Below are 25,863 nucleotides of genomic sequence, written 5' to 3' on the forward strand. Positions count from 1 at the left end.
AAAGTCTATTCTTCATTTTGTACTGTCTCTGCTCTTTTTACTCCAAGCTGATAGATTTCCTTTAAAAACTTCATGGGTTGGCTGGGCGTGGTGGCTGACGCCTGTAATCTCAGCACTTTGGGAGGCCAAGGCGAGTGGATCACCTGAGATCGGGAGTTTGAGATCAGCCTGAGCAACATGGAGAAACCCTATCTCTACTAAAAATACAAAAATCAGCCGGGCATGGTGGTGCACACCTGTAATCCCAGCTACTTGGGAGGCTGAGGCAGGAGAATCCCTTGAACCCAGGAGGCGGAGGTTGCGGTGAGCCGAGATCACGCCATTGCACTCCAGCCTGGGCAACAAGAGCAAAACTCTGTCCCAAAAAAGAAAAAAAAAAACTTCATGGGTTTCTTGTGAATCATTTTATAATCCTTTATAATAGCAAGAGACACACATACAAATCACTTCAAGATAAGCCCCTTGGCCAGGTGCAGTAGTACATACCTGTAATGCCAGCACTTTGGGAGGCTGAGGTGGGAGGATTGCTTGCACTCAGGAGTTCGATACCAGCCTGGGCGACATAGTGAGACCCCATCTCTACAAAAAAAAAAAATTAATCAGGCATGGTAGTGCATACCTGTAGTCCCAGCTCCTCTGGAGGCTGAGGTGGGAGGATTGCTTGAGCCTGGGAAGTCGAGGCTGCAGTGAGCCGTGATGGAGCCACTGCACTCCAGCCTGTGGCCAGACTTTGTTTCAAAGAAAAAAAAAAACCAGATAAGCCCCTCTCTACTTCGATTTGGATTTCTTGTGAGATTGCTATGGGACAAAGCTTTTTAAGATTCTTAGGAGCCTTACTGTCTTCAGAGAGGATTTACAGGACCCACTCATAAGATTCTTAGGAGGCCTTTTGTCTGTCTGTCTGTTCTATGAGGCAACACTTTAAATTTTTTAAAATTTTTATTTGTTTTATTTTTTTTGAGACAGAGTCTCACTCTGTCACCCAGGCTGGAGTGCAGTGGCGTGATCTTGGCTCACTGCAGCCTCTGCCAACCAGGTTCAAGTGATTCTCCTGCCTCAGCCTCCCAAGTAGATGGGATTACAGGCATGCGCCACCATGCCTGGCTAGTTTTTGCATTTTTAGTAGAGACGGGGTTTTGCCATGTTGACCAGGCTGGTCTCAAACTCCTGACCTCAGGTGATCCACCCGCCTCAGCCTCCCAAAGTGCTGGAATTACAGGCATGAGCCACTGCGCCTGGCCAGTTTTTGGGGTCTTAATAAAGGGTTTTTCAGTCTCACTTTAGATTTTTTTAAAACAGATTTATTGAGGGACAATTAAAGTACAATAAATTATATAATTTAAAGTATACAGTTTGAGTTTTCATACACAGTTTGAGTTTTCACACACACACACACACTCACACACACACACACACACACACTCACACACACACACACACACTCAATAAAACCATCACCACAACCTGGAAGTCATTTCTTTTCTTTTTTTTTTTTTTTTGAAACAGAGTCTTGCTCTGTCACCCAGGCTGGAGTGCAGTGGTGCGATCTCGGCTCACTGCAAGCCCCGCCTCCCGGGTTCATGCCATTCTCCTGCCTCAGCCTTTCCGAGTAGCTGGGACTACAGGCGCCCGCCACCACGCCCAGCTAATTTTTTGTATTTTTAGTAGAGACGGGGTTTCACAGTGGTCTCAATCTCCTGACCTCGTGATCCGCCCGCCTCGGCCTCCCAAAGTGCTGGGATTACAAGCGTGAGCCACTGTGCCCAGCCTCTTTTCTTTCTTTCTTTCTTTCTTTTTTTTTTTTTTGAGATGGAGTTTTGCTCTTGTTGCCCAGGCTGGAGTGCAATGGCATGATCTCATCTCACTGCAACCTCCGCCTCCCGGATTCAAGCGATTCTCCTGCCTCGGCCTACCAAGTAGCTGGGATTACAGCCATGCACCATCATGCCTGGCTAATTTTGTGTTTTTAGTAGAGACGGGGTTTCTCCATGTTGGTCAGGCTGGTCTCAAACTCCTGACCTCAGGTGATCTGCCTATCTCAGCCTCCCAAAGTGCTGGGATTACAGGCATGAGCCACCACGCCCAGCCACCACAATCTGGAAGCCATTTCTTAATTTGAGAATGTTTTCCTGCCTAGAGAGACTGGAAGTGAAAACCAGCAAGCCCTTTCTCATCTGTGATTCCTTTAAATTTTAACAACGAAACACCGCCTTCTTAGTTTACCTCTTTTCTCTTTTTTACTGTAGGCAGCTAGAGCAAGTCAGATGGCACCTTCAGCACTTTGCCTGCAAATCTCCTTAGCTAGTTCATCAGATTTATTAGCTATATTTCCTATTATCTGTGTTACCACAGTTGACAAGCTTTTCAATACTATAAGGGTTCCTTCTCCTCTAGCTTCTAATAGCATTTCCTCACTTGCCATTAAGCCCCTACTGACAGCCCAAAAGTCACTGTTTTAAGATTTTGTTTCAGTAGCACCTCTCTTGCAGGTGCCAAAATATATTCCAGACATCTACTGCCAACCACCCGCCTCAAAAAAAAATTTTAATGGCGTAAAACAACATGTTCTTATGCTCCCAGACTCCATGGATTAGGAATTCAGACAGAGCACTGCAGGGATGGCTTGCCCCTGCTCCATGATGTCTACCTTGGCTAAAAAGACTTCAAGGCTGGCTGGGCACAGTGGCTCACCCTTGGAATCCCAGCACTTTGGGAGGCTGAGGCGTAAGGATCACTTGAGCCCAGGAGTTCAAGACCAGGCTGGGCAACATAGCAAGACCCTGTCTCTACAAAAACTAGTAATGATAAAATTAGCCGGATGTGCTGGAATGCACCTGTGGTCCCAGCTACTCATGAGGCTGAGGTGGGAGGCTTGCTTGAGCCCAAGAATTCGAGGATTCAGTGAGCTGAGATCTTGCCACTGCACTGCAGCCTGGCAACAGAGTGAGACACTGTCTCTCAAAAAAAAAAGTAAAAGACTTCAAGGCTTAGGGGGGCTCAATAGCTAGGGGCTGGTATCACCTGGAGATGTCTTAACCCCATGTCTGGGGGATTCTAGCTGTTGCTGGGACTTTACCTGGGACTGGCAGCCAGAACACCTACATGCACCCTTTCCACATGGGCTGGGCTTGCTCCTAGCATGGGAGACAGGAATTAGGAGCTGCTGATTTTTTTAGGCCTGGGCCTGAAAGTAGCACCACATCACTTGTATGCTATCAATCAAGCAGTAACAGAGCCCAGATTTAAGAGGAGGGGTTATTTTGACAGGAGGCATGTCAAAGAATTTGGGGACCACGTTTTAAAACCACCACAAGTGCCATTGGCATGGTTTCCTGGAATCAGATTTGCCTCCCTCTTGGCTTTGTCTAATGCCTGGCTCTGCTTTATACAGCAGCCCAGTCTTTACTGGACTAGGGCACTGGGAATGTTCCTGTCAGGGATCAGTAACCTCAGGGCTTCTGCAGTGTCGGTATTCTCTCTTGTGTTCACTTGCCACTTCTACTTAAGAGAGTTCATCATTCCCTCCCAGAGAAGAGCTCAGCAGTCCACTTGGTGCTTCCTTAGAAATTAGTTTGGGGGCAGACAGGCGTGGCTTCCGTAGATTCTTAGATGTGCTTTCTGGAATTGAAAAGGCAACTCAATTTATGCTGTGACCCTCACTACCTTTCACTTACCCTGACAAGCTGTAGGGACCTGGAAAATCTCTATAGATGGTGGCCTAGATATAGCCCCAGTTGGGGGCTGAGGCTGCCCTGGACCCTGTTGGGGGCTCACAACTGTTTGAGATGCTTGCTTTGGGAGCAAGAAAGCCAAGTTGTGAGTATCACCCTGTCCTTTGGCTTTTTCTCAGGACTTTTCTGGAGCAGGATGTCTATGTCTTGTTACTGGGCAAGTTTCTGCTCTAGGCTGGGGAACAAACTCTTGGACTTGCTGACTCAGGCACCCTTCCTCCTTTTTCTCCTCCACGCTCAGAGTATGGCTTTAGGGTAGCGCAGTGAGAATGCCATCCCCAGAATTGAGGCAGTCACTGAGTGGCAGGAGGATGGTGATGCCGCCAAGCCAACAGGGCCCTTAGTTGAGAAGCTCGAGAATGCTGAATGGCCGGCCCCCTTCCAGGCGGTTTCATTTGAAGCAGGCTAGACATTGCTTAGTAGGGATGGAAGCATTTTGGACACTGAGCCCTGTATAACCTTCACCTGCAGACAGGCTCACTTCATGGCACTTATAACCCATCCTGGTACCTCTCAGGCTGTTTCTAGGACTACTAGGACTTTTTCTCAACTAGCTCCAGCTTGGTCCCTTCTTGTTACTAACACTTGTAGTAGCCCTTTGACCAGAAAAAGCAGAGCAACTTAGAGCATGCCAAGTTCATCAAGGACTAAAGACAGCCTTCCCTCCAAAAAAGTTCCTTGGGGCACCTGACAATATATGGGGCATTCCTTAGCACAAATACTTCTTGTGTTACTGAAGAGGGGCCTGTGTCACTAGCCCGGGGATTGGAGGGTGTTCCTATGAGACAGTACCAGAGGGAATATTATGCACTTTAACTCTCACTTTCTATGTGCATGTGCACACATACACATGATGCTTTTTCTTTTCTTTTTTCTTTTTTCTTTTTTTTTTAAATTTTTGAGACAGGATCTCACTTTGTTGCCCAGGCTAGAGTGCAGTGGTGCAACCATGGCTCACTGCAGCCTTGACCTCCTGGGCTCAAGGATCCTCCTGCCTCAGCCTCTTGAGTAGCTGGGACCACAGGGGCATGCCATCACACCCAGCTAATTAAACAATTTTTTTTTTTGTAGAGATGAAGTTTTACCATGTTGGCTAGGCTGGTCTCCAACTCCTGGGCTCAAGTGATCTTCCCACCTTGGCCTCTCAAAGTGTTGGAATTAGAGGCATGAACCACCATGCCTGGCCCACAATACTTTTTCTTTAAATTTATTTCTCTTTCCATACCTTAGCTCATATTCTTTCCATCCTAATTATGTGTCTTACATATTTGCGTGTGTGTGTGCATTTATGGTGTTCTGTTTCTTTTAAATGTCCTTTGCATTCTCCCCTGCTTTCTTGTATCTGTTCGTCTTACTTCATCTCTCCTTAAAATGTTGATTTTGGCCAGTCGCATGCTGCAGTGTTGGCATCCATGCCTGTGTTGAGCGGCAGAACTGGTTGCCTGCTGACAAGGCCATGGCACAAATGCCCAGTTCTACAGTGTCTGCCTCCCAGGGGCATACTCTGGGGTTGTAGAATAACAGAGAGATGATAAGAGCAGTCTTGGGTGTCTGATGGCTGCTTTGTATTTACTTTTAAAAATTATTTATTTTACCTTTATGGAATGATTTATAGTGTTCACACACTGTTAGAGATTTGCGTCATCTTAGCCACACAGCTGGTATGTGAGGACACTCAGAGTAAGTGTTGTCTGTGTTTATAGTTAAAGAACCTGAGGCATAGAGAACTTAGAGGGCTTGTGCATGAGCACACCCAGAAAGTGATGGGACCAGGATCCAGCCAGTGTGTAGCTTTCGTGCCTAGTGGGAGAGGGCTTCGGGGGCTGACGGGGATACTGGGCTGCACCGAGTGCTTCGTGTACCTTTCTCTGTTGTTCTTCAGCTCATACACCACAAAGAGAGAGGTGGGGAAGTCTGCAGATAATGTCGTGAGTAGGCATACAAGAGGCCTAGGTTTTTAACTATTTACATTTTCATTTTCATTCATTTAGTCATTCAACACAAATAATAATTCCTTTTAAGTTCTAGGCACTTTGCAGGGGATATCAAGATTAACAAGATACTGTTACCACCTTCAGGTGGGCTCACTCATAGTCTAGTAAGGGAGAGGAAACAGTCTGGTGCAATGCAGTGTTATACATGCCATCACAGACGTTTCCCTAGTGGAGGCCTCTGCGTAGGCCATCTCTGCCTGAAAGGGGGTAGGGTGTGAAAAAGCTGAGAGTTTGATGTGCCTAAGGGTGGGATACAGGATTGATGTGGAGGGAAAACAATGTGGGATGATGAAGGGGAAAATAGGCAGGGACCAGCTCATGGGGGGCCTTGTCAACAATGCCAGTGAATTTGCATTTTATTCTGTAGATATGAGGAGTTTCAAGCATGATCAGTTTTTCATTTTGGGAAAATGTCAGAAGATGAGGGGATGGACCAAAACTGATTTAAGACTGAAGGCAGAAAGAGGAGTTAAGAGACCAAAGAAGTAGCAGTAGCAGCAGGGATGGGGAGGAGGGGGACACACTTGAGAGATGTTAGGAAGTAGAATTGGTAGGACATAGTCATCAAGTAGATCAGTGTGTTTGGGGAGAGGGCTGGATCCAGATGCTTGAAGCAGGAGGGGAACAAACTCTGACCTTTTCTCCCCCCTCTGGAATCAGTTCCTCTAGAGCGTTAAGTGTAGCTAGAGAAGTCCAAGCGCTGGAACGTTCCAGTGTTTTGGGGTCTGGATGAGGAAGAACTAGCTAAGGAGACCGACTGAGAAGAGCATTTAGTGAGAAAAGAAGAAAACCATGACGAGTGACGTCCTGAGACACTCAAGAAACAGGGAGTGATCAACTGAAGCATAAAGCAGCATAGGGACGAGACTGTGAGAGCAGACGTCCAGCACAGGCACATGGGAAAGCGGGTGCTAGTGTAAGTCCCGCCCTTTTAGACGGGCATTGGGTCCCCACCTCTTTGTTGCCTTCTCAAGGATGTTATTCCTGCATTTGTGCCCTCTGTGTCTGCATTGACAACCTTTCCCTCTCTACTGGATCATTCCAGTTACAGTCACAAGGTTGGCATGGTGGTACATGCCTGCAGTCCCAGCACTTTGGGAGGCCAAGGCAGGAGGATCACTGGAGGCCAGGACTTCAAGACCTATCTGGGCAAGATAGTGAGACCCCCATCTGTGAAAAAAAAAAAAAAAATTAGCTGGATCTGGTGGTATGAGCCTGTAGTCCCAGCTATTCGTGAGGCTAAGGTGGGAAGATGGCTTGATCCCAGGATTTTTGGGTTACAGTGAGCTCTGTACTCCAGCCTGAGCGACAGAGCAAGACCCTGTGAGAGAGAGAGGAAGGAGAGGAAGAGAAGAAAGAAACGAAAAGAAAAGAAAAGAAAAAGAAAGAAAGAGAGGGAGGGAGGGAGGAAAGAAAGAAAGAGAGAGAGAAAGAAAGAAAAGAAGAAAGAGAGAGAGAAAGAAAGAAAGAGAGAGAGAAAGATGTTTCCATTATGCCATATTCTTCTCCAGCTACCATCCCATTTCTTTGTTCCTTTTTTAGGAAAACTCTAAGAGTTGTCTGAACTCTGTCTCCACTGCTTCTCCTCCCTTTTCTTGAATTTTTCCAGTCGTGCTTCCCTTCCTACCTCTCTACCAAAACCTCTCTCCGTCAGGTCACAGTGACCTCCATATTTCAGATCATTTCTCAGTCCTTCTCTTACTCAGTTGCTGGCAGGTTTGACTCAGTTGATCACTCCCTGTGTCCTGAGCATCTCAGGACATCACTCTTCATGGTTTTCTTCTTTTCTCACTAAATCCTCTTCTCAATCGGTTTCCTTGGCTAGTTCTTCTTCCTTGTCCAGACCCCAAAACACTGGAACGTCCCAGCACTTGGACTTATCTAGCTACACTTAGACGCTGTAGAGGATCTCATTTGGCCACATGGTTTTAAATATTTCTATATACCACTAATGACTCCCATATTGAAATTTATAACCCAGACTCTATTCTGCCAGTGCTCAGGCCAAATATCCTGATGCTGTCCTAGACTTCCCTTTTGTGTCTCTCACTGCTCATCTAACCCATCAGCAAATCGCATTGGCCCAGCCCTCAAAGTAGATCCGTCTCTACCACTACCCTTCTGATCCAAGTCATCATAATAATCGCTTGTCTGGATTGCTGCAGTGGCCTTCTAAATAGTCTCCTTGTTGACACCTTTGTACCCCTGCCTGTCGTCCTCTGATGTGAAGTCAGATTCTGACACTGTCCTGCTCACACCCGTTAGAGCTTCCTTCTTTTTGAGAGTGTAAGCCCAAGTCTTATCAGTGGCCTGTGGGGCCTTCCATGATGTGGCTTCTGGTGTCTCTCAGGCTCATCTCCAGCCCACACTTCGTTGTTTCCCTCCACTCTAGCCACACTGGCCTCCTTGTTGCCCCTGGAATACAGTAGGCATGCAGTTATCTTTGCCCTACTGCACTTTCTGTCTGGAACATTCCTCCCCTGGATAGACACATTGCTCACTTCCTTCGGGTTGTGTTCATGTGTCCCCTGGCAAGAGGGGCTTCCCTGACCTCCCTATGTAAAACAGCAACTCATCCCCACTGCTCATCTCTGATCCCTTTCCCTTTCTTTTTTCTTCTTTATTGGCCCCCAAACCATCTCACAGAGTTGATTTGTTATCTGCTCACTCTAAACAAATAAGGCAACTTGATGTGCCTCTACCAGAATATAACCTATAGAAAAAGAGACTTTGTCTGTTTTTAGTCTCTGCTGATCCTTTTTTTTTTCCTTTGAGAAAAAAAAAAAAGCAGGGTCTCACTCTGTTGCCCAGGCTGGAGTGCAGTGGTATGATCGTGGCTTGCTGCAGCCTTGACCTCCCAGGCTCAAGCAGTCCTCCCACCTCAGCCTAAAATAATGCCTGGAATAGACTTGGTGCTCAATATATCTGGTTGAATGGATGGAGAGCCAAAATGTATCTCCGGCCTGGTGGGGTTGCACACTGTGGTCTTGGTGATAGGTGGCTTCCTTTGTTCAGATGCAGAGAAGGCTAGCAAGGAGCTGGCCTAGGAACCAGGAAGAAGTGAAGCTAGAGACGGTCAGTGGCTTTGCTCCCATGGTGGCATCTGAAGGCAGGCCCTGCCCTTCTCTTGGCCGTGGTCTCCTCTTGTCCAACAGGGGAGAATGATCTTACTTTCCCTCCCAGTCTCAGTTTGAGGAGCTAGGAAACAACTAGACAGAGAGGAGCTGAAGCCCAGGAATGAGCACTTTCTCCCATCCATGTCAGGGGATGCCACCTGCTGTGCAAACTTCGTCACGAGGATCTAGGTATCCTGACACCTGGCTCCCATTGTGTCCCTCCTGAAGCCTCCCTAGTGTTCCCTCTCTAGGTGAGACTCTCCTGACCCTCCTTCAGCCTGGGAGTAAAGACTGATGGAAGCTGATTCTTAGGGTGGCTGAACTAGCTCCACTTCCAGGGAGTGCCCCCATAAGAGCAAAAGAGCCTGTAGTGGTGAGAGAGAGATCCAATCCATACATCATGGAAGCTTAGCTGGCCTGTGGGGAAGGAAGGCCAGGGCAGTGGCTCTGCACTGGGATGGGATGGGCCAATGATACACAGGTGTGGCCTTTCCCACCTGCATCTTTTTACTACTGCCGTGGAGCAAATCACCCCAAAACTTAGTGGCTTAACACAGTTGATTGTTTCTCACATTTCTGTAGGATTTCTGGTGGTTCCTCCGCTGGTTTCCCCTGGGCACACTCATGTAGCTGTGTCCAGCTGGGTCTGGGTCCAAGGTGGCCTCATTCATGAGTCAGGCAGTTGTAGGCTGGCTATTGACAGAGGTGCCTTGGTCACATTCCATGGGACCTCTTGTCCTCTAAAAGACTAGGCTGGCTTCCTTATGTGACGGTGTCAGGGCAGCATTCCAGGTGGGTAAAGGGAGAAACTACAAGGCCTCTTGAGGCCTCAAGTTTAGAATTTGAACAATTTCAATTTCCACCGCCACATTTGTATTATACTCAAAGCAAATCACCAAGATCAACCAAGATTCGAGTGACAGAGCAATAGACTCCACCTTTCCATAGCCTGAGCTGCCGAGAATTCATGGCCATATTTGATTTACTCCCCGCCCCCGCGCCCCCCCCACCCTCCTTCCCCGACAACGTTCAGGATCCATTGACAGTGGCAAACTGACCAAATTTCCCAGGTGATTACGCTGAAGAGTCAGTCCCTTGTGAATATTAGTAATTATCAAGCTAAGATGGAACACTCTGTGTTAGGCCCCAAGCTCAACGCTCGACAGGTACTATCTGTTTCTCACAGGGATTCTCTGAGATATGTGATCTTTCCTTTTTTTTTTTTTTGAGACTCTTGTTTTCACTCTTGTTGCCCAGGCTGGAGTGCAATGGCGTGATCTTGGCTCACTGCAACCTCCGCCTCCTGGGTTCAAGCAATTCTCCTGCCTCAGCCTCCCGAGTCACTGGGATTACAGGTGCCTGCCACTATGCCCAGCTAATTTTTGTTATTTTTAGTAGAGACAGGGTTTCGCCATGTTGGCCAGGCTAGTCTTGAACTCCTGACCTCAGGTGATCCACCTGTCTCAGCCTCCCAAAGTACTGGGATTATAGGCGTGAGCCACTGCACCTGGCCGAGATAGGTGATCTTCCAACACCCATTTTATAGTTAAGGAAACTGAGGCTTAGGGAGAGAAGATTACTTGCTCAAAGTCATGAAGCTTATAAGTGGCTACCCTGAAACTTGAACCCCAAGGCTGTGATGTTCTTACCCTCTGTTGAGACTGACTGGCTAGCCATAACCTGATTTAAAAAAAAACAAAACAAAACTGTACTAATGATAATGAGCATTTCATATCCATGGTCTCATTGGCTCAATATGACAACCCTGTGATGTAAAATGCGGAACAGTTTTGAAGGAATGAAACTGGATGTTCAGAGTGTGAGTCCATTGCTAATAAGAGGTAGAATCAGAAACATGCAGACAGATAACAGAGAATTCTACCCTCAAGTGAGAATGTCACCCGAGGAGGGCAGGGCCTTATCTTTATTGTTTACCAGACCTTGGAGTGAGTGACTGGTGCCTTCTCTGATACGGGGCTTCAAGTCAGCACAGTCAGGCTCCTCTGTGGTACAGTGCACTGGGCCTGGCCTGTGTAGGGAGGCTGGGGCAAGGGTAGCACGTGAAGCCGTGGGTCCCAGGTCAACAGTGACACCAAAGACAGGACCTTCAGAGGAAAGGGCCAGTCTACTCTCTATTTTATGCTGCATGAGAGGGGAGAAATGAAACCTCAGTTCAAGCAGGGTAGACATTGAGAGAAAGTTCTTAACCTGTGAGGATTTATTCGTGCTGGAACCACTAAGGGAAGTTATAGAATCATTCTTTCTGAAAGCATGCTGGGATCAGATGGACCAGAGGCCCTGAATCATTTTCCTATCCCAAGGAGCCATGCCCCACACTACCATAAGTAACAGTGGTTCCATGGACTGGTGAATTCTCTCCTGGGCCACTGGGGAGACACAGCCCTAGGGAACTACGTATCAAAGTGCCTGAGCTGGTGAGGCATGTATAGTTTAAAAAGGCTTCCCAAGAGATTGTGAGTCTCATTTGGTGCCTGCCATCTCCCAATAGAATATAAGCTTCATGAGGACATGAATTTATGTCTGTTTTGTTTATTCTTGTATCTAGCACCTAGAACAGGCCTAGCACAGAGTAGGTGCTCACTAAGTATTTGTCAAATTAATAAACAAATGAAATTGTCCTCTGTCAAATGCATCTTCAGTTGAGAACTAAAACAAGAGTCCTTTGTGTAGCACAGACACTCATTCACTTAGGGGCTAGACTGATGACCTTTTGTATTTATGGTTCTATAAAATAAGAAAGACCTAAGGCCTCCATGAGCTGTGAGGAAGTTGGGATCTCCCCCCGCCTCAAGCCTGGCGCCTTGCCCTGCCGCTCCCTACCCCAGGGAGTGCCGAGGCTTACTCTGTTCACACCTCCTCACTGAGCAGAGCCTCTTTGGTCATCGGCTTGGCTGGGCACTGAATTTCTCTCATCTGTGGCCATATACACATGGGATGGCTCTTGTTTGACTTGCCCTTTGAAAAACAACTTAAGCATGTTGAGGTTTCCTGTTGATTGGGGGCAGCCAGAGGCCTGTGACCCAGCAGGGAATTGTCAGCCAATCCCTGACTCACCCAAGCTCCAGTTTTCTGTGTGTGAGCGAGCAGTGACAGCAGCCTGGCTCAGGGGCAGCTGGCTGCCTTCCTGTGGATGGCATGGCATTCCGGAGCCTGAGAGGCTGGGCAGCCCAGAGCTGAGGGCCACGGCCTTAGGGTCAGGTAGGCCTTGTACTGTGCAGTGTTGGCAAATCCTGCTGTTTTTGAACTGAAACTATTTGGAAAGAATTCTGAAAGTTGACAGTGGTTACTCTAGTAGACAACTAGAAAAGTGTGCCCAAGAGGAAGTATGCTCATGGTTCTCTTCAATAAGCTCACCTTTCCCTTCCTTTTGCTGTTCATCATTCACCGAGCACCTTCCAGACACTATCTGTTTGTCTCTGGGCCTAGAAGAAACCATGGTCTAGTAGGGAAGACCAAGAAGTCCCTTGATACTTACAAGTGCTGTGGCAGGGGTGTGCCAAGTGCTGTAGGGATTTCTCTTGAGCTGCCTCAGGGCCCTGGCAGTTCAGAAAGTGGCAGAGCACTGCTTCCTCTTCAGAGAGGCAGCCTAGTATAGTGGAAGTTCATGTCCTGGTTTCACTTACCAGCTGAGTGACCTCGGATGCGATATTAAACCTTTCCGTGCCTTAGTGTTTTTTATTTGTAAAATGAAGATAATAAACATGATAATAACCTCATAGAATTTTCAGGAAGATTAAATGAGTTAACATATGTAAAAGCATTTATTCAGAATTGTTCCTTGTATTTGCCAAGATCTGCATATAGATTTGGAGCTGGGACATGGTAGATGCTTACTGGATGTGATGCCACTGCTGGAGGGTGGGGCTGCCTAAGGAGTTGGCCTCCCCACTCCATTGGCTTCCTCAATGACAGAGTGGAAAAGACTCTTTCCTGAGGGGCCCTTCTGACCTTTCTGAGGCCCTCAGGGATTCTAATTCTGGTCAGAACCCAGCATGAAGAAGCGAGATGTTACGTCTAGTAGCAGAAGTCCCAGGGGAGACAGAGGCTTGTTAAGGGGAAAGATCAAAGGGTTTGAGTGTATGTGGGGGCTACTTCAGGGAGTGGTGATGAAGAACCACCTTGCACCAGTTCACAAGAGCTGATTAGTGGCATCTGTTCTCAACTCCACAGCCAATGACATCACATTGGTAGCTCAGCCATAGTTGGAATATTTATACTACCAAAATTGGCAAGTGCTACCAATCTGCTGTTGCCCCTAGAGAGCCGGTTGTTCAGACTTGTTTGGTTTTGGGTTTTTTGGTCCCTTTTTCCCTCTTTTTGCCATACACAGAGTCTCACTATGTTGCCCAGGCTGGTCTTGAACTGCTGGGCTCAAGTGATCCTCTTGCCTCTGCCTCTCTAAGTGCTGGGATTACAGGCATGAGCCACACCTTCTGAGAACTGGTTGTTAAGCATGTGGCAGCACACCACTGGGCTTTCTGTCCTCTTGTTGGCAGATGTAGACTCTTGGGATGCTCTCGCTTGGCACAGAACAGGTGTCTGTTTCAGACGTTGCTCAGGGTGCCTGGGGATGGTTTGGGCAGAGAGACCTGTTGAGTTTGGCCTGCTGTGATTAAGGAGCTATTGCTCTCCTTGAAGACAGCCTTCAAGGTATATTACTTGAATAGAGTACTCTTTGAGAGTCCTCCAGGAAAAAGATGCTGAGTTCTGTAAGAATAAAACAGGATGCCACTGGTTGGTCAGCCACTCACTGCCATTTTCTTTTCTTTTCCTTTGTTTTGTTTTGCCCCCAGGTCTCAGTCAGTCTCTCCACCTCCAGTTCTCTCCCCACCAAGGAGTCCCATCTACCCGCTCAGTGATAGTGAAACCTCAGCCTGCAGGTACCCCAGCCACTCCAGCTCCCAAGTGCTCCTCAAGGACCGGCACCCCCCAGCTCCTTCACCCCAGAATCCTCAAGATCCCTCCCCAGATACTTCCCCAGCCACCTGTCCCTTCAAGACCACTAGCTTCGGTTATTTGGACAGAAGCCCTTCGGCGTGCAAGAGAGAAGCCCAGAAGGAGAATGTCCAAGGCGCAGCCCAGGATGTAGCAGGGGTAGCTGCCTGCCTCCCCCTTGCCCAGAGCACGCCATTCCCGGGGCCAGCGGCTGGCCCCCGGGGCGTCTTGCTGACCCGTACCGGTACCCGCGCTCACAGCCTGGGCATCCGGGAGAAGATCTCAGCATGGGAAGGTCGCCGAGAGGCGTCGCCCAGGATGAGCATGTGTGGAGAGAAGCGGGAGGGCTCTGGGAGCGAGTGGGCGGCCAGTGAGGGCTGCCCCAGCCTGGGCTGTCCCAGCGTAGTGCCGTCCCCCTGCAGCTCAGAAAAGACCTTTGATTTCAAGGGCCTCCGGAGGATGAGCAGGACCTTCTCCGAGTGTTCCTACCCAGAGACTGAGGAGGAGGGAGAGGCGCTCCCTGTCCGGGACTCTTTCTACCGGCTGGAGAAACGGCTGGGCCGGAGTGAGCCCAGCGCCTTCCTCAGGGGGCATGGCAGCAGGAAGGAGAGCTCAGCAGTGCTGAGCCGGATCCAGAAAATTGAACAGGCCCTGAAGGAGCAGCCAGGCCGGGGGCTCCCCCAGCTCCCCAGCAGCTGCTACAGTGTGGACCGGGGGAAAAGGAAGACTGGAACCTTGGGCGCTTTGGAGGAGCTGGCAGGGGGCGCGAGTGTGAGCGCTGGCAGCCGGGCAGTCGGAGTGGCTGGAGTTGGGGGGGAGGCGGGCCCACCCCCAGAGAGGGAAGGCAGTGGTTCCACTAAGCCCGGGACCCCTGGAAATAGCCCGAGCTCCCAGCAGCTGCCATCGAAGAGTTCCCCCGATCCTGCTGTGAACCCTGTCCCCAAACCCAAGCGCACCTTTGAATACGAGGCTGACAAGAACCCCAAGAGTAAGCCCAGCAATGGTCTACCTCCTTCACCCACACCTGCTGCTCCACCCCCTTTGCCCTCCACCCCAGCCCCGCCAGTCACCCGGAGACCCAAGAAGGACATGCGTGGTCACCGCAAGTCCCAGAGCAGGTAACGCATGCCCCTCCGGTGTGTTGTAGCTGAATACCGTGGTTTTCTTTTAAATGGACAGTGCAAACACAGATTGTAGGATGGGTCACAGTCAGTAGTGCTTTGTAAGCTCTGAAATACTGAATAATTGTTAGGTGGTAGTTGTGGTAGTGAAAAATGAGATTGTTCTACTCTTACAAGATACTTGGACATGAGTGGGAATGCTTACAGGATACTTGGGACCTGAGTGCTGGTCACTGAAGGTATTGTCTGGGTTTGGCCTTTGGGGTAGAGCTGGGCTGTGTCCCGCACCTGTTGGAGCTTCTTCAGTCTTCCATTGGGAGTAGGTAAAGCAGGCAGTCCTTTGCGGACTAGTAGGATCTTAGCCTCCTTACCACCGGAAGTACCAGCATTAGAAATTAATTTCTTTGAATGAAGCATTATCTGAATACTGCATTTTATCATTAACATGGTAGTGTCTGCAAATTTAACACAATTCCCTCTCTTCTGAGGGCCTCCTGGCCATACACGAACCCTGGGCCTATATCAAGAGGGGATTATTGGGGAGATTGGTGAAAAAAGGAGTAAAACAGGAATGAGCCTGTTCCGAGGCTCACGTTGGTTTCCTGGTCAGTCTCAGGATTTCTAACCCCAGATTACTAAGGGCAGTCTCCCCAGTAACTTGGAGCTGGAGCTATTGGAATTGGTGAAAGCTGGCAGGCATCTTGTTCTCTGAATCAGGGTAGGCTGGGAGTGAGCTTCCTTCGGAATACTCATCTGCGTACACCTTACTGCCTTTCTTATCTAACCCCACAACAAATGGGTATTCAGGTTTGTTTCACTTCCAGGGATTCTTTAGTCTGTCCCCACACTTCAGGCTTCATCTAACATATCCCATCTCATACATAAACTTTCCTGCCATGTGCAGAAAGGAAGAAATTTCAAAGATTCAGACCCCTGAGTCGGAACAGCCCATGGCTAAGGGTAATCCCATGTTTGAGTCCACCCCAGAATGCTCACTGGCTCTTTAATTCTTAAACGGCCTGCCAAGAGTGTTTGCTTTGTCCTTATTCATCCACTTCTATAAACATTCATCTAGAGCCTGCTGTGCACCAAGATTGTGCTGGTCAAGAGGACGCAGAGGCAAATAGGACATGGTTCTTCCATTCAAGGACTTCGTGGTCTGGTGCACAGATAAATCATAGATAATGTCATACGTGCCGTGACTCATGGCAGTGCAGGAGGCTGCAGAGACCCAGAGAAGGGGCATCTGAGTTAGATGGGGGAGAGAAGGGAGGCTCCTCATAGAGGGAGTTGCTGAGCTAAATTTAGAAGAGCCAAAAGCAGTTGACTAGGTGACCAAAGGGAGTGGGGGGAGAGTTCATCAGCCTGAAGGTTTTACACATATTCTACCCCACACTGCATTTATATATAATATATACACACATATACCATATATAGAGGAGTCCCTTCATGTAAGAATTAATTAGCAAACTTAAATCTGTGCTCTTGGAAAAAGAGAAACAGTTCCAAAAGTGCAGTCTGTTCTGTATGCCGTTTCACGCAGTGAACATGTTCCATGAGGAGTAGAGATGGTAAGTAAGTGTGATTCTCATATTTAATATACTTTTTTATTAAAAAAATGCAGTCCAGGTGAGGTGGCTCACACCTGTAATCCCAGCACTTTGGGAGGCTAAAGTGGGAGGATCGTTTAAGACCAGGAATTCGAGACAGCCTGGGCAACATAATGAGAACCCATCTCTACAAAAAATTAGCTGGAGTGTTGGCATGTGCCTGTAGTACCAGCTACTTGGGAGGCTGAGGAGGGAGGATAGCTTGAGCCCAGGAGGTTGAGGGTATAGCGAGTATGATCACACCACTGCACTCTAGCCTGGGCAACAGCGCAAGACCTTGTCTCAAAGAAATGTGTGTGTGTGTGTGTGTGTATGTGTGTGTAAAATGCAAGCCAAGCCAAGTGTTTCTTCTGGCATTCAGCCAAAAAAAAAAAAAAAAAAAACCAACCTGGGGAGACACTATTAGTTTTAATGAGAGACAGCATGTTGGTCCTCAGTGTGACACCTTCCTGGGGGATTTTCAAGGATAATTTGATTGAACATGATTTGTGTCTATTTACTGACTTGAGGGCTACCTGCATACGATGCTGAGTCTACTGTATATGCCAAAGAAAACTTGCTCTCACACTAACTCTGGTCCTGGGCCAACATTTGTGAACCACTGTGCTCAGCCACTGGATGTTTAACTAGTTGAGAATCTGGGCCAAAGACAGAAATGTGGGAGTCATCAAGATAGAGATGGTAGATATGGCAATGGCCCATGGATATTTGGTCCCTAGAAAGTGCAGAGTGAGAAAGAGTTTTTAAGACAGAACTCTGAGAGACCCGGACACTTAAAAGGCAAATGGAAAAGGAGGACCCCTAACAAGAGTCTGAAAAGTAGTGGCCAGAGAGTTAGTTGAAAGCCAGGAGGGAATGTGTCACAGAGGCACAGGGAGGAGATGCCAATATAAAGAGTGTTCGGTTGTGTTGAGTGCTTAGGGCAGGGGCAGGCAAGCTAAGAACAAGCTGTAGCCTTCAGGACACTTTTAGCCCTTTACCTACACCCTAGGACTCTCAGGAGAAGCTGTTAGTAAACAAGAGAAAAAGGGCTCTATTGGCTGAAAGGTCTGATGGTGCCCCAAAGAAGAGGGAGGTGTTCATGGGTGGGAGGAGGGATCCAGTCAGTGCCTTTCTTTCTCTCCCTCCCCAGGAGCCTGCGGGGACTTGCCTTGGAGAGGGAGAGGATGCAGTTGGGGTCTCAGATGAGGGACGTACCTCTCCCATGAAGGAGAGGGGCAGAGAGTGCTGTAGGCTCAGGGTGTCTTAGGAGACAATAAGCTGTGGTCTTGAAATTGTACAGTAGAGAGGAAGGTTGTCCAAGGGATGGAAAGGAGCAAGCTAGCTGAAGGGAAGCTTGGTCTTGGAAGCAGCTTCTGGCTGCAAATTGTCCTCCCAGCTCCACCTTGGCAGTGGTCTTATTTGTTTTAAGGGCTCAGCCCTTCCTGCTTCAACAAACCACCCAGCAACAACTGTTTTTCCAACCCCCTGACAGCCCTGAGTGGGACCCTCCCAGTGTTGAACCTTCCTACCTGCTTAGTGCAGTGGCAGGAGTCCCCAGCTAGGATGCAGATGAGGACGTGAGACCCCAGAGGCAGACCAGGCACTCAATTCCAGTGGAATCACAGACACTTCTCAAGGAGGATATTCTCTAGGGCTTGAGGCCAAAATTAGAGTTAAGAGCTCAGGCCCTGGAGTGAGACGTCGCCTGGGAGAATCATGCCTCTGTCACTTCCATCTTCTCTTTCACAAAATGTCACAATACTGGTGACACTGTTGTGAAGATTAATGAGATAACACATGTAAAGGTGCATTTGATGCAGCACCTGGAACAGCATGCTTTTAAGCTGGGGTAGTTGTTGTTACCTAATAGCAGTATTATTCGGGATAAGGCACATTGCAGGCACCCAGGCTGAGGTCTTTCAGATCATCTGTCTCTTCATTTGGATGGTAAGTTTGGACCCACCTTGATGCTGTTTCAGAAGCTGGCTTTATGAGGAGGGCCTATGGTCTTTGCTGTTGCCATGGACATTGCCCAGCAAGGCAGCAGAGATCTGATTCAGCAGGAATGACTCTTGCTTTTGTTATCCACAGAAAATCCTTTGAGTTTGAGGATGCATCCAGTCTCCAGTCCCTGTACCCCTCTTCTCCCACTGAGAATGGTACTGAGAACCAACCCAAGTTTGGATCCAAAAGCACTTTAGAAGAAAATGCCTATGAAGATATTGTGGGTAAGCAATGGCAGAGGTGGCGGCTGGGTCATCTCAGGGGACTGCAGAAGAAAAGGAACAGGAGGAGACACCTAGATTGACCTCCTTCACTGTGGGCAGGCATGGTCCCACCTTCTGGAACCCCTCCTGGAATGGGACATCAGGGGAAGCACCTTAGCAAAGATAGAGCGGCTCTGTGATTAAAAGCTTGGCTCTTGAATGAACTGAAATCCAAAGGACCTTTGGGGACATGAGAAGGAGAAAACGACATCATTCCTTTCCTTTATTTTTGGAAGGCTTTGAAGTCCAGCAGGCCCTCTTCCTTAGCTGTGTGCCCTTAAGGCAAATCACTTAACTTTTGTGAAGACTCTGTTTTTCTCTTATAAAATGATGATGTGACTATATTAACAACAACAATAATAGTAATAATATTTTGAGCCGGGCATGGTGGCTCATGTCTGTAATCCCAGCACTTTGGGAGGCTGAGGCTGGTGAATCACCTAAGGTCAGGAGTTCGAGACCAGCCTCCATCACTACTAAAATACAAAAAATTAGCTGAGGATGGTGGCAGGCACCTGTAATCCCAGCTACTAGGGAGGCTGAGGCAGGAGAATCGCTTGAACCCAGGAGGCGGAGGTTTCAGTGAGCTGAGATCGCGCCATTGCACTCCAGCCTGGGCAACATGAGTGAAGCTCCATCTCAAAAAAAAAAAAAAAGTAACAATACTTCATAAGGTTATTGTTAGAATTAAATAAGATGGAGTGTCTGGTACAGGCCTGCTACCTGGTCAGAGATGGCCATCCTCTTTCTGTGTTCTTACGTGGCGGAAGGGGCGGAGGGAGTTCTCTGGGGTCTCTTTTAAAAGGGCCGTAATTGGTGAAGGCCCTGCACTCATGACCTAATTACCTCCCAGAGGCCTCACCTGTAAATACCAGCACACTGGGGATTAGGTTTCAACATAGGAATTTTGGGGGACAGAAACATTCAGTCTATTGTACAAGCTAACACGTTTCATTGCCCCAGTTTCATGGGTGCTGGCAGAAGACACGAGACCTCTGGGTCACAAAGGACTTTATTACTCATGGCACAGCTAGCAGCATGAGCTTCGTGTTCACACGGATTTCCCCTTGTGCCTAAGTCCCATGGGGCGATGTGGAGAAGGCCCAGGTGGAAGCTGCACACGCTGCGGGTCCATGTTGCAGCTGGGGAGCCCAAGTGTAGGAAACCCCAGTCTTTTCAGAGACTGCTGGCAAACCTGCCTAACCTTTGTCCTTGGAGGAGACATTATCTTTATCACTCTGGTCAGGAAACAAATCTGCCTCTGCCCTGAAGGGAGACACTATCTCTGTCTTCCAAGGCTGTTTGCTGTATAAATACCCTTTAAAATACAGTCTGGAACTATCAGTTCCTCTTGTTCAGAAGAAGGGCAGAAATGCAAGACTCCATTGAGATTTGTCTTCCAGCAGGTGGGAAGACATGGTATTGGCAAACTTGTGTTCACGGATCAGATGAAAGATAGGTGCTCTAGGCTGGGTTGCATTTGTTTTGTTTTTTGGCATTCATTTCAATTCTATTAGCATCCTCTTCAGTAAGGGACTTTGATTCTGCTCAAGTGAAGTGTGCGTATCATTGTAGGTCAGTGAGGAGGAGGGAGGCTGTGTGTTGCCTGCTTGCTGGCTCCCTCTCTATGTCCCTGTCTTGCCTCTGTCTTGGGCCTTGATCTGAAGAATGTGGTGTTAGTTAATACAGGAGGGAGAGAAGTGGCCCAGGGTAGAGGGAACCCTCCAGATTCTCAGAAGCCTGGAATATTTCTTTTTCTTTTTTTTTTTTTTTTTTTGAGACGGAGTCTTGCTCTGTCACCCAGGCTGGAGTGCAGTGGTGCAATCTCGGCTTACTGCAAGCTCCGCCTCCCGGGTTCACGCCATTCTTCTGCCTCAGCCTCCCCAGCAGCTGGGACTATAGGTGCCTGCCACCACGCCTGGCTAATTTTTTTGTATTTTTAGTACAGACAGGGTTTCACTGTGTTAGCCAGGATGGTCTCGATCTCCTGGCCTCGTGATCCGCCCGCCTCAGTCTCCCACCGTGCTGGGATTACAGGTGTGAGCCACTGCGCCTGGCCAGCTTAGAAGCCTGGAATCTTATGAAGAGAGGGCCATCTGTTCCCTCATTTGATCTGAGCCATTGGTTTCATAGCCGTTTCCTTACCACTTGCTGGGCCAGCGTTTCTGGGGAGACAGCAGCCATGCCGGGACCTGCAGGGACACTGCTTTCACAGGAACAGAGTGTATAGCATGTAGCCATGCAAAACTGGGTCACAGCAGGAAGACTGTGGGAATGAGGTCCCTAGAACAGCAAAAGAGTTTGGGGAGGGAGGCCCTTTCCCTTACCACTGGGGAAAAGACAGCTTTGTACCTACAGGCCACCCAGAGCAGAGATCAAGAGCTAGGGACATCAGAACAAAAGATCCAGAAGCCAGGTGGGCAGTTAAGGAAGATGCCCCAACTCCAGCCCGTACCCCAGCCACCCAAGAGGCAGCCAATGCTGTTCCTGTATTTCTCACCTCCTTATGCAAGACCAACATCCCAGAGCGGAAGAAAGTCCTCCCGAATGAGTGAGTAGGCAGAGGCCTAGACACACTTGCCCTCCTCTTTCCCTTCTCTCAAACCTGACCTAAGAAGGCCTGGGGAACAGCTGTGTTGCCCAGGACAGTTCTTCCAAAATTCTGCCCCCCAAACATTGCCCCAAAAAATCCTGAACAGAGCCCTGGATGGTGGAACTCTGGACAGAGAGAAATGGTTGAAGCCGTCCCTTTCTCAAATTATTTCAGTTCAGATGATCCAAGAAGGTATCCCCACAGGAAATCCTTGTCAGATAATAGAGAACGGGAGGAACACAGGATTGCCAGCACCCAGCATAGTCAAGGGGCATCAGAAAAACACAGCCCTCTCTGCCCACGGCAGCACCCACACTGGGTGCCCCCGGGGTCCTGGGCAGCAAACTGACACATTGCAGTTTCTGCCAAACTAGAGTGAATGAGAATGTACCCTGCAACAGGAGGTAGGGAGGGGGTGGGGCAACAGAGCTCCCTCCCCACTCATTAGGGAGGACTCTCTTCCACTCTGGGTGTTGCATGAGGAGTTAAAAAAAATATGGGAGCAGCTTGGCTACCTCTTGGGTGGCTGAGTACAGCTAGGGGTCAGCGCTCTGTGGGCAGAAGGTAGAGGTAGCTGCTCACCTGGCTTCTGGATCTTTGGAGCACTTAGAGAACAGGGAAAGAAGAGAGGGGGAGGATGTGGGAGAAAGGGAGGGGAGCGACCCAGGCACCAGTTTGGGAATATACTACATCGGATGTTTAGGTTTTGCTTTGGCCTCGTGGGGTGGTGGGGGTGGTTTCCGGAGTCTGCAGTTAGGACAGTGCCCTATGCATGTTTTCCTTTTTTATGTCCCCATAGCAGCCCAATCTGAATTTCTGGGACCTGACTAGGGAGGCCAGAGGGAAATACAGAGGAAAATATTCTCTTTCTGTTAGATTCTGGTGGGTTTCTTTTTTCTTCCCTGGGAACAGGCCCGAGAGTTCGGAGTTCCCCACAAGGCTTCAGGAGGTGTCTTATTGCTGAACTCAGAATGGCAGTTTCCCATCTTGCCTAGGACTGATCAGTGGCTCGGACTTCCTGGGAGCCATCTCTCTGGTCTTGGCCCAGCCTGTGCTCTGTGGGGTGAAGGATGACTCTGACCCCGCTGGATCAGGCTCCTGCAGGCATGCAGGAATGGAGCTGTTGGGAGGCAGAGAGCCTAGTGCTCATCTCCATCCTGGGTGCTGGTGATTGGACTGGAGTCCTGTCTGTCAGAGGTGGAGGGCCAGTTGGCCCCAAGACAAACATGTCTCTCTGTGAGCATTGGACTCGAATGGGGGTTGTGGGGGGTTTGCTGGCCTCCTGCGTACACTAGGCATGATGCCTGAGGAGCTGGGGTGGGGTACTCCCAAACATGCTGAGGTTTACCTTGCTAACTTGCAGAAAAGGAGTTCGGAAAGAAAGTTACTGCCTTGCTGCTTCCTGGGCTGCTATTTCTCGCCTGTCCCATCTGACATCTGCCCCTGGAAGATGCTGCTATTCTACAAGACCTTATGTTTGCATTCTGAGCCTGACACTTAAAAATGCACCCAAGGAAGCAGCTTGTTAAGGAATTATGTGGAGTGGCCTCGGCGCCTGAGCTGCATTCCTGCAGATTCCCACTCCCATCAGCTAGCCTGGGCTGAGGGAGCGTTTCCAGGAACTTCAGTGGGATGCAAGCTGGGGACCGGGCCAGTCAGCCTGGACTGCAAAGGCTTTTGAGCCTCCACTCTCTCTGGTTGCTTCCCTTATTTGCCCCCAGGCTGGGAAACAGTAAGGAGCAGAGGGCACCCACTGGGATGGAGGTTGCAGTGGGAAACAAAACAGCTAAGAGGTGCAGCCCGGGAAGGTGCCAGGGCTGTTGAGAAATGGTGTCAAGGCTTGGAGGGTGGGCAACAGCCAGCCCCTTGGAGGCCCCAATCCGATCTGTTGCCGGGGAGTTGGGCTCTTAGCCTGGCCCTTTCTGTCCTGTGTGAGAGAGGGAAAAAGACTGAGAACCAGGAGAAACAGCTGGTTGGAACCGGACGTTGTTGGGGAGGGAAGCTGCAGACCCAGGACCCTAGTAATGGGTGTGGTCCAGGAAGCTTAGGACTGTGTTTGGAGAAATTCTCAGTGCCTGTGTGTATACACCCACCCCTTTCCTAACTGGTTTTTCCAGTTAGGTTGGGGCTGGGGGAGTGCTGTATGTGTGGTTAAGACCAAAGGAGTTATGGGGAGGAGTGGGAGGTCGTGGGGAGGAGTGGGAGGTCGTGGGGAGGAGTGGGAGGTCGTGGGGAGGAGTGGGAGGTCGTGGGGAGGAGTGGGAGGTCGTGGGGAGGAGTGGGAGGTCGTGGGGAGGAGTGGGAGCAGGGCCCAGAGGGGCTGGATTCTTCCTTTAAGAGGATTAATGTGACACCTTTGGGCTCTGACAATCCCCTTTTAGAAGAGTGCAAAGCAGAAATTCTTGGTGATGCCTTTTGTCCCTTATTTCATCATCCAAGCTGGGAAAGATTGAGACCTCTCGCTTCTCCAGCTGGGCTTGCTGAGGGCTGGGCCTTCAGGGAAGAGGGTCCACCTCTTCGTCTCTCTCCAAGGGTCATGTGGACTGTCCCGAGAAAGCTGTGTGGGCAGGAATGCAGGTAGAAATTTGCAATCTGCTAGGCTCCCTGTCTCCCATTCATGCCCCTGCTGAATCTCCCGTTCAGCCCTAGCTCCTTCAGCTCTGTCCTCCATAGGACGCTCTGCACACCATTTCCCAGCCTACCGTCTCCTCCAACTCTGAGCCATTGCTTTGATATTTATTTGCTCTCAGCTGGTTCAGTTTAGTGGTCCAGGACTCAGGGTCCACTTGCCTCTGTACATCTCCACCCCCTGGCCCCCTGTCCACCTGGAGAGATGACTGGGAGAATCTATTTGAGACAGCTCCTCCAGGGCAGTCAGGAATGGTCCAGGAAGCTGGGAGATGAGTTAGGGCAGTGAAGGGACCAAGCTGAGGCTGGGGAGGCAGCATGTGGGCTGGGCCAGCCATCTATTTGCTGGAGAACTGATTAGTGGCTTTGTTACATCAGAGAAGACGTTAAACATTGCTGGAGAAGAGAGGCTGGCACAAGGGGCTGGGGAGGAGCAGGCCTTCCTGAAATCGAGTTTCCAGAGACAGGACCTATCTTGAGAACCTGATGTTGCTGGCTGTTTTCCCCTGGGTTGTCAGTGATGTGCACCAGCCTTGTACATCTGTTACTTCCCTGGGCCTCAGTATCCTATGTCTTTTTCTTAGAGCTTTGGATTTTGTATCAATATTCAAAGCTCTTACTGTAGGGAAAAGAAGGAAGGAAGGAGGGAGTGAGGTGAAGGAGGGAAGGATGGAAAAAAAGAGGGCTAGTCTTGGGACTCATGTCACACACTCAGAAGCCATTGGAAGTTTAGAAAGCGCTATCCAAAGCAGTGGTTCTCAGTGGGGGGACAACTTCACTCTTCCCTCCCTCCCTTCCTGCCTCCCTCCCTCTCTCTCCCTCCTTTCTTCCCTCTGCCCATCCCAGGGAGCATCTGGCAGTGTCTGGAGACATTTTTGGCTGTTATAGCTAAGGAGATGCTAATGTCTCCTGGTGGATAGAAGCCAAGGTTGCCACTAAACATCCTAAAAATTGACAGGACAATCTCCCACAACAAGAATTATTCAACCCCAAATGTCAGTGACTTGGAGAAACCCCTGGGGTTGGGACAAGGCTTCCTATAGGTTGGGGATTATAATAAAGGCCCTGGCTTATCATGCAGTCCAGGGCAGTTTGGATTTGTTGAGCTTGGCATAAATGTTCTCCCTGCCCTGATGTGGACAGTGATGCTCTGGTCCTGTTTTAGGGGATCAGAAGACTGTGTCCTGGCATTCTCCCTTCTTAGTTCCCCCACCTCCTCACTCCTGCAGGGCATATGTTGGGGAAGGACCAAGAAGTAGAGAATCCATCCCCAATGCATCCCTAAGTGCCCCACAGCAGGGTAGGCTGGAGAAAACATGCAGGGGGTGCCGGGTTTGCTATTTGGCTTCTTGCGACAGGGCTGCTGGGCCAGCTCCGCTTAGTCAGGGCTCTGGAATGGAGACAAGTCATTTTAATAGCATGACTGTGTTACAGGAAAAGGTCTGCTCCATTGCTGGGGACTCTGCTTGGAGTTGGGAATCACTTAATCCAGTCCCAAATCCCAATGACCCATCTTTGACTCATAAGTTTACAGAGATTTATATTGCTCCCACTGCAGTCTATTTAGCTGTCACTGAAATCCTTTCTTCACACCCACACCCTAACTCTGTAAGAGCATTTCCTAAATTCGTTGTGGTTCTGCATAAGTAGATGCCACAATGTGGAGGGAGCTCCACTTTGGAAATGGAGGAATCTGCAAGCATACAGGGATTGGCTCTTCTCCCGTGCCCTCTCTAGGAAAGCTTCACTCTCAGCAGCCTTTGTTCCTCATCCTCCAGCTCCTTCTTCTGCCTGCTTTCTGAGGAGTGGGGTCTGAGTTCCTCTGGGGCGTAAGGCACAGTCAGACATCTGTAGGACAAGTGTGG

At 49.2% G+C, this 25,863-nt stretch overlaps 1 protein-coding gene across 7 annotated transcripts in view; it reads left to right on the plus strand.

Annotated features, from left to right (window-relative positions):
- DENND2B (DENN domain containing 2B) overlaps positions 1–25,863 on the plus strand; it is a 180,453-nt gene that overhangs the window by 128,966 nt on the left and 25,624 nt on the right. For 6 of the 7 annotated variants that reach the window (XM_058446361.1, XM_058446359.1, XM_032166664.2 and 3 more), the window contains 2 exons: positions 13,656–14,915; positions 18,602–18,738. In XM_058446361.1, coding sequence (XP_058302344.1) covers positions 13,656–14,915; positions 18,602–18,738 — 1,397 coding nt within the window. The remainder of the gene's footprint in view (positions 1–13,655; positions 14,916–18,601; positions 18,739–25,863) is intronic. The other variant, XM_032166667.2, reaches the window with a different exon arrangement.

This window comes from Hylobates moloch, unplaced genomic scaffold (genome assembly GCF_009828535.3).
Source record: "Hylobates moloch isolate HMO894 unplaced genomic scaffold, HMol_V3 SCAFFOLD_11, whole genome shotgun sequence".
Classification (NCBI taxonomy): domain Eukaryota; kingdom Metazoa; phylum Chordata; class Mammalia; order Primates; family Hylobatidae; genus Hylobates; species Hylobates moloch.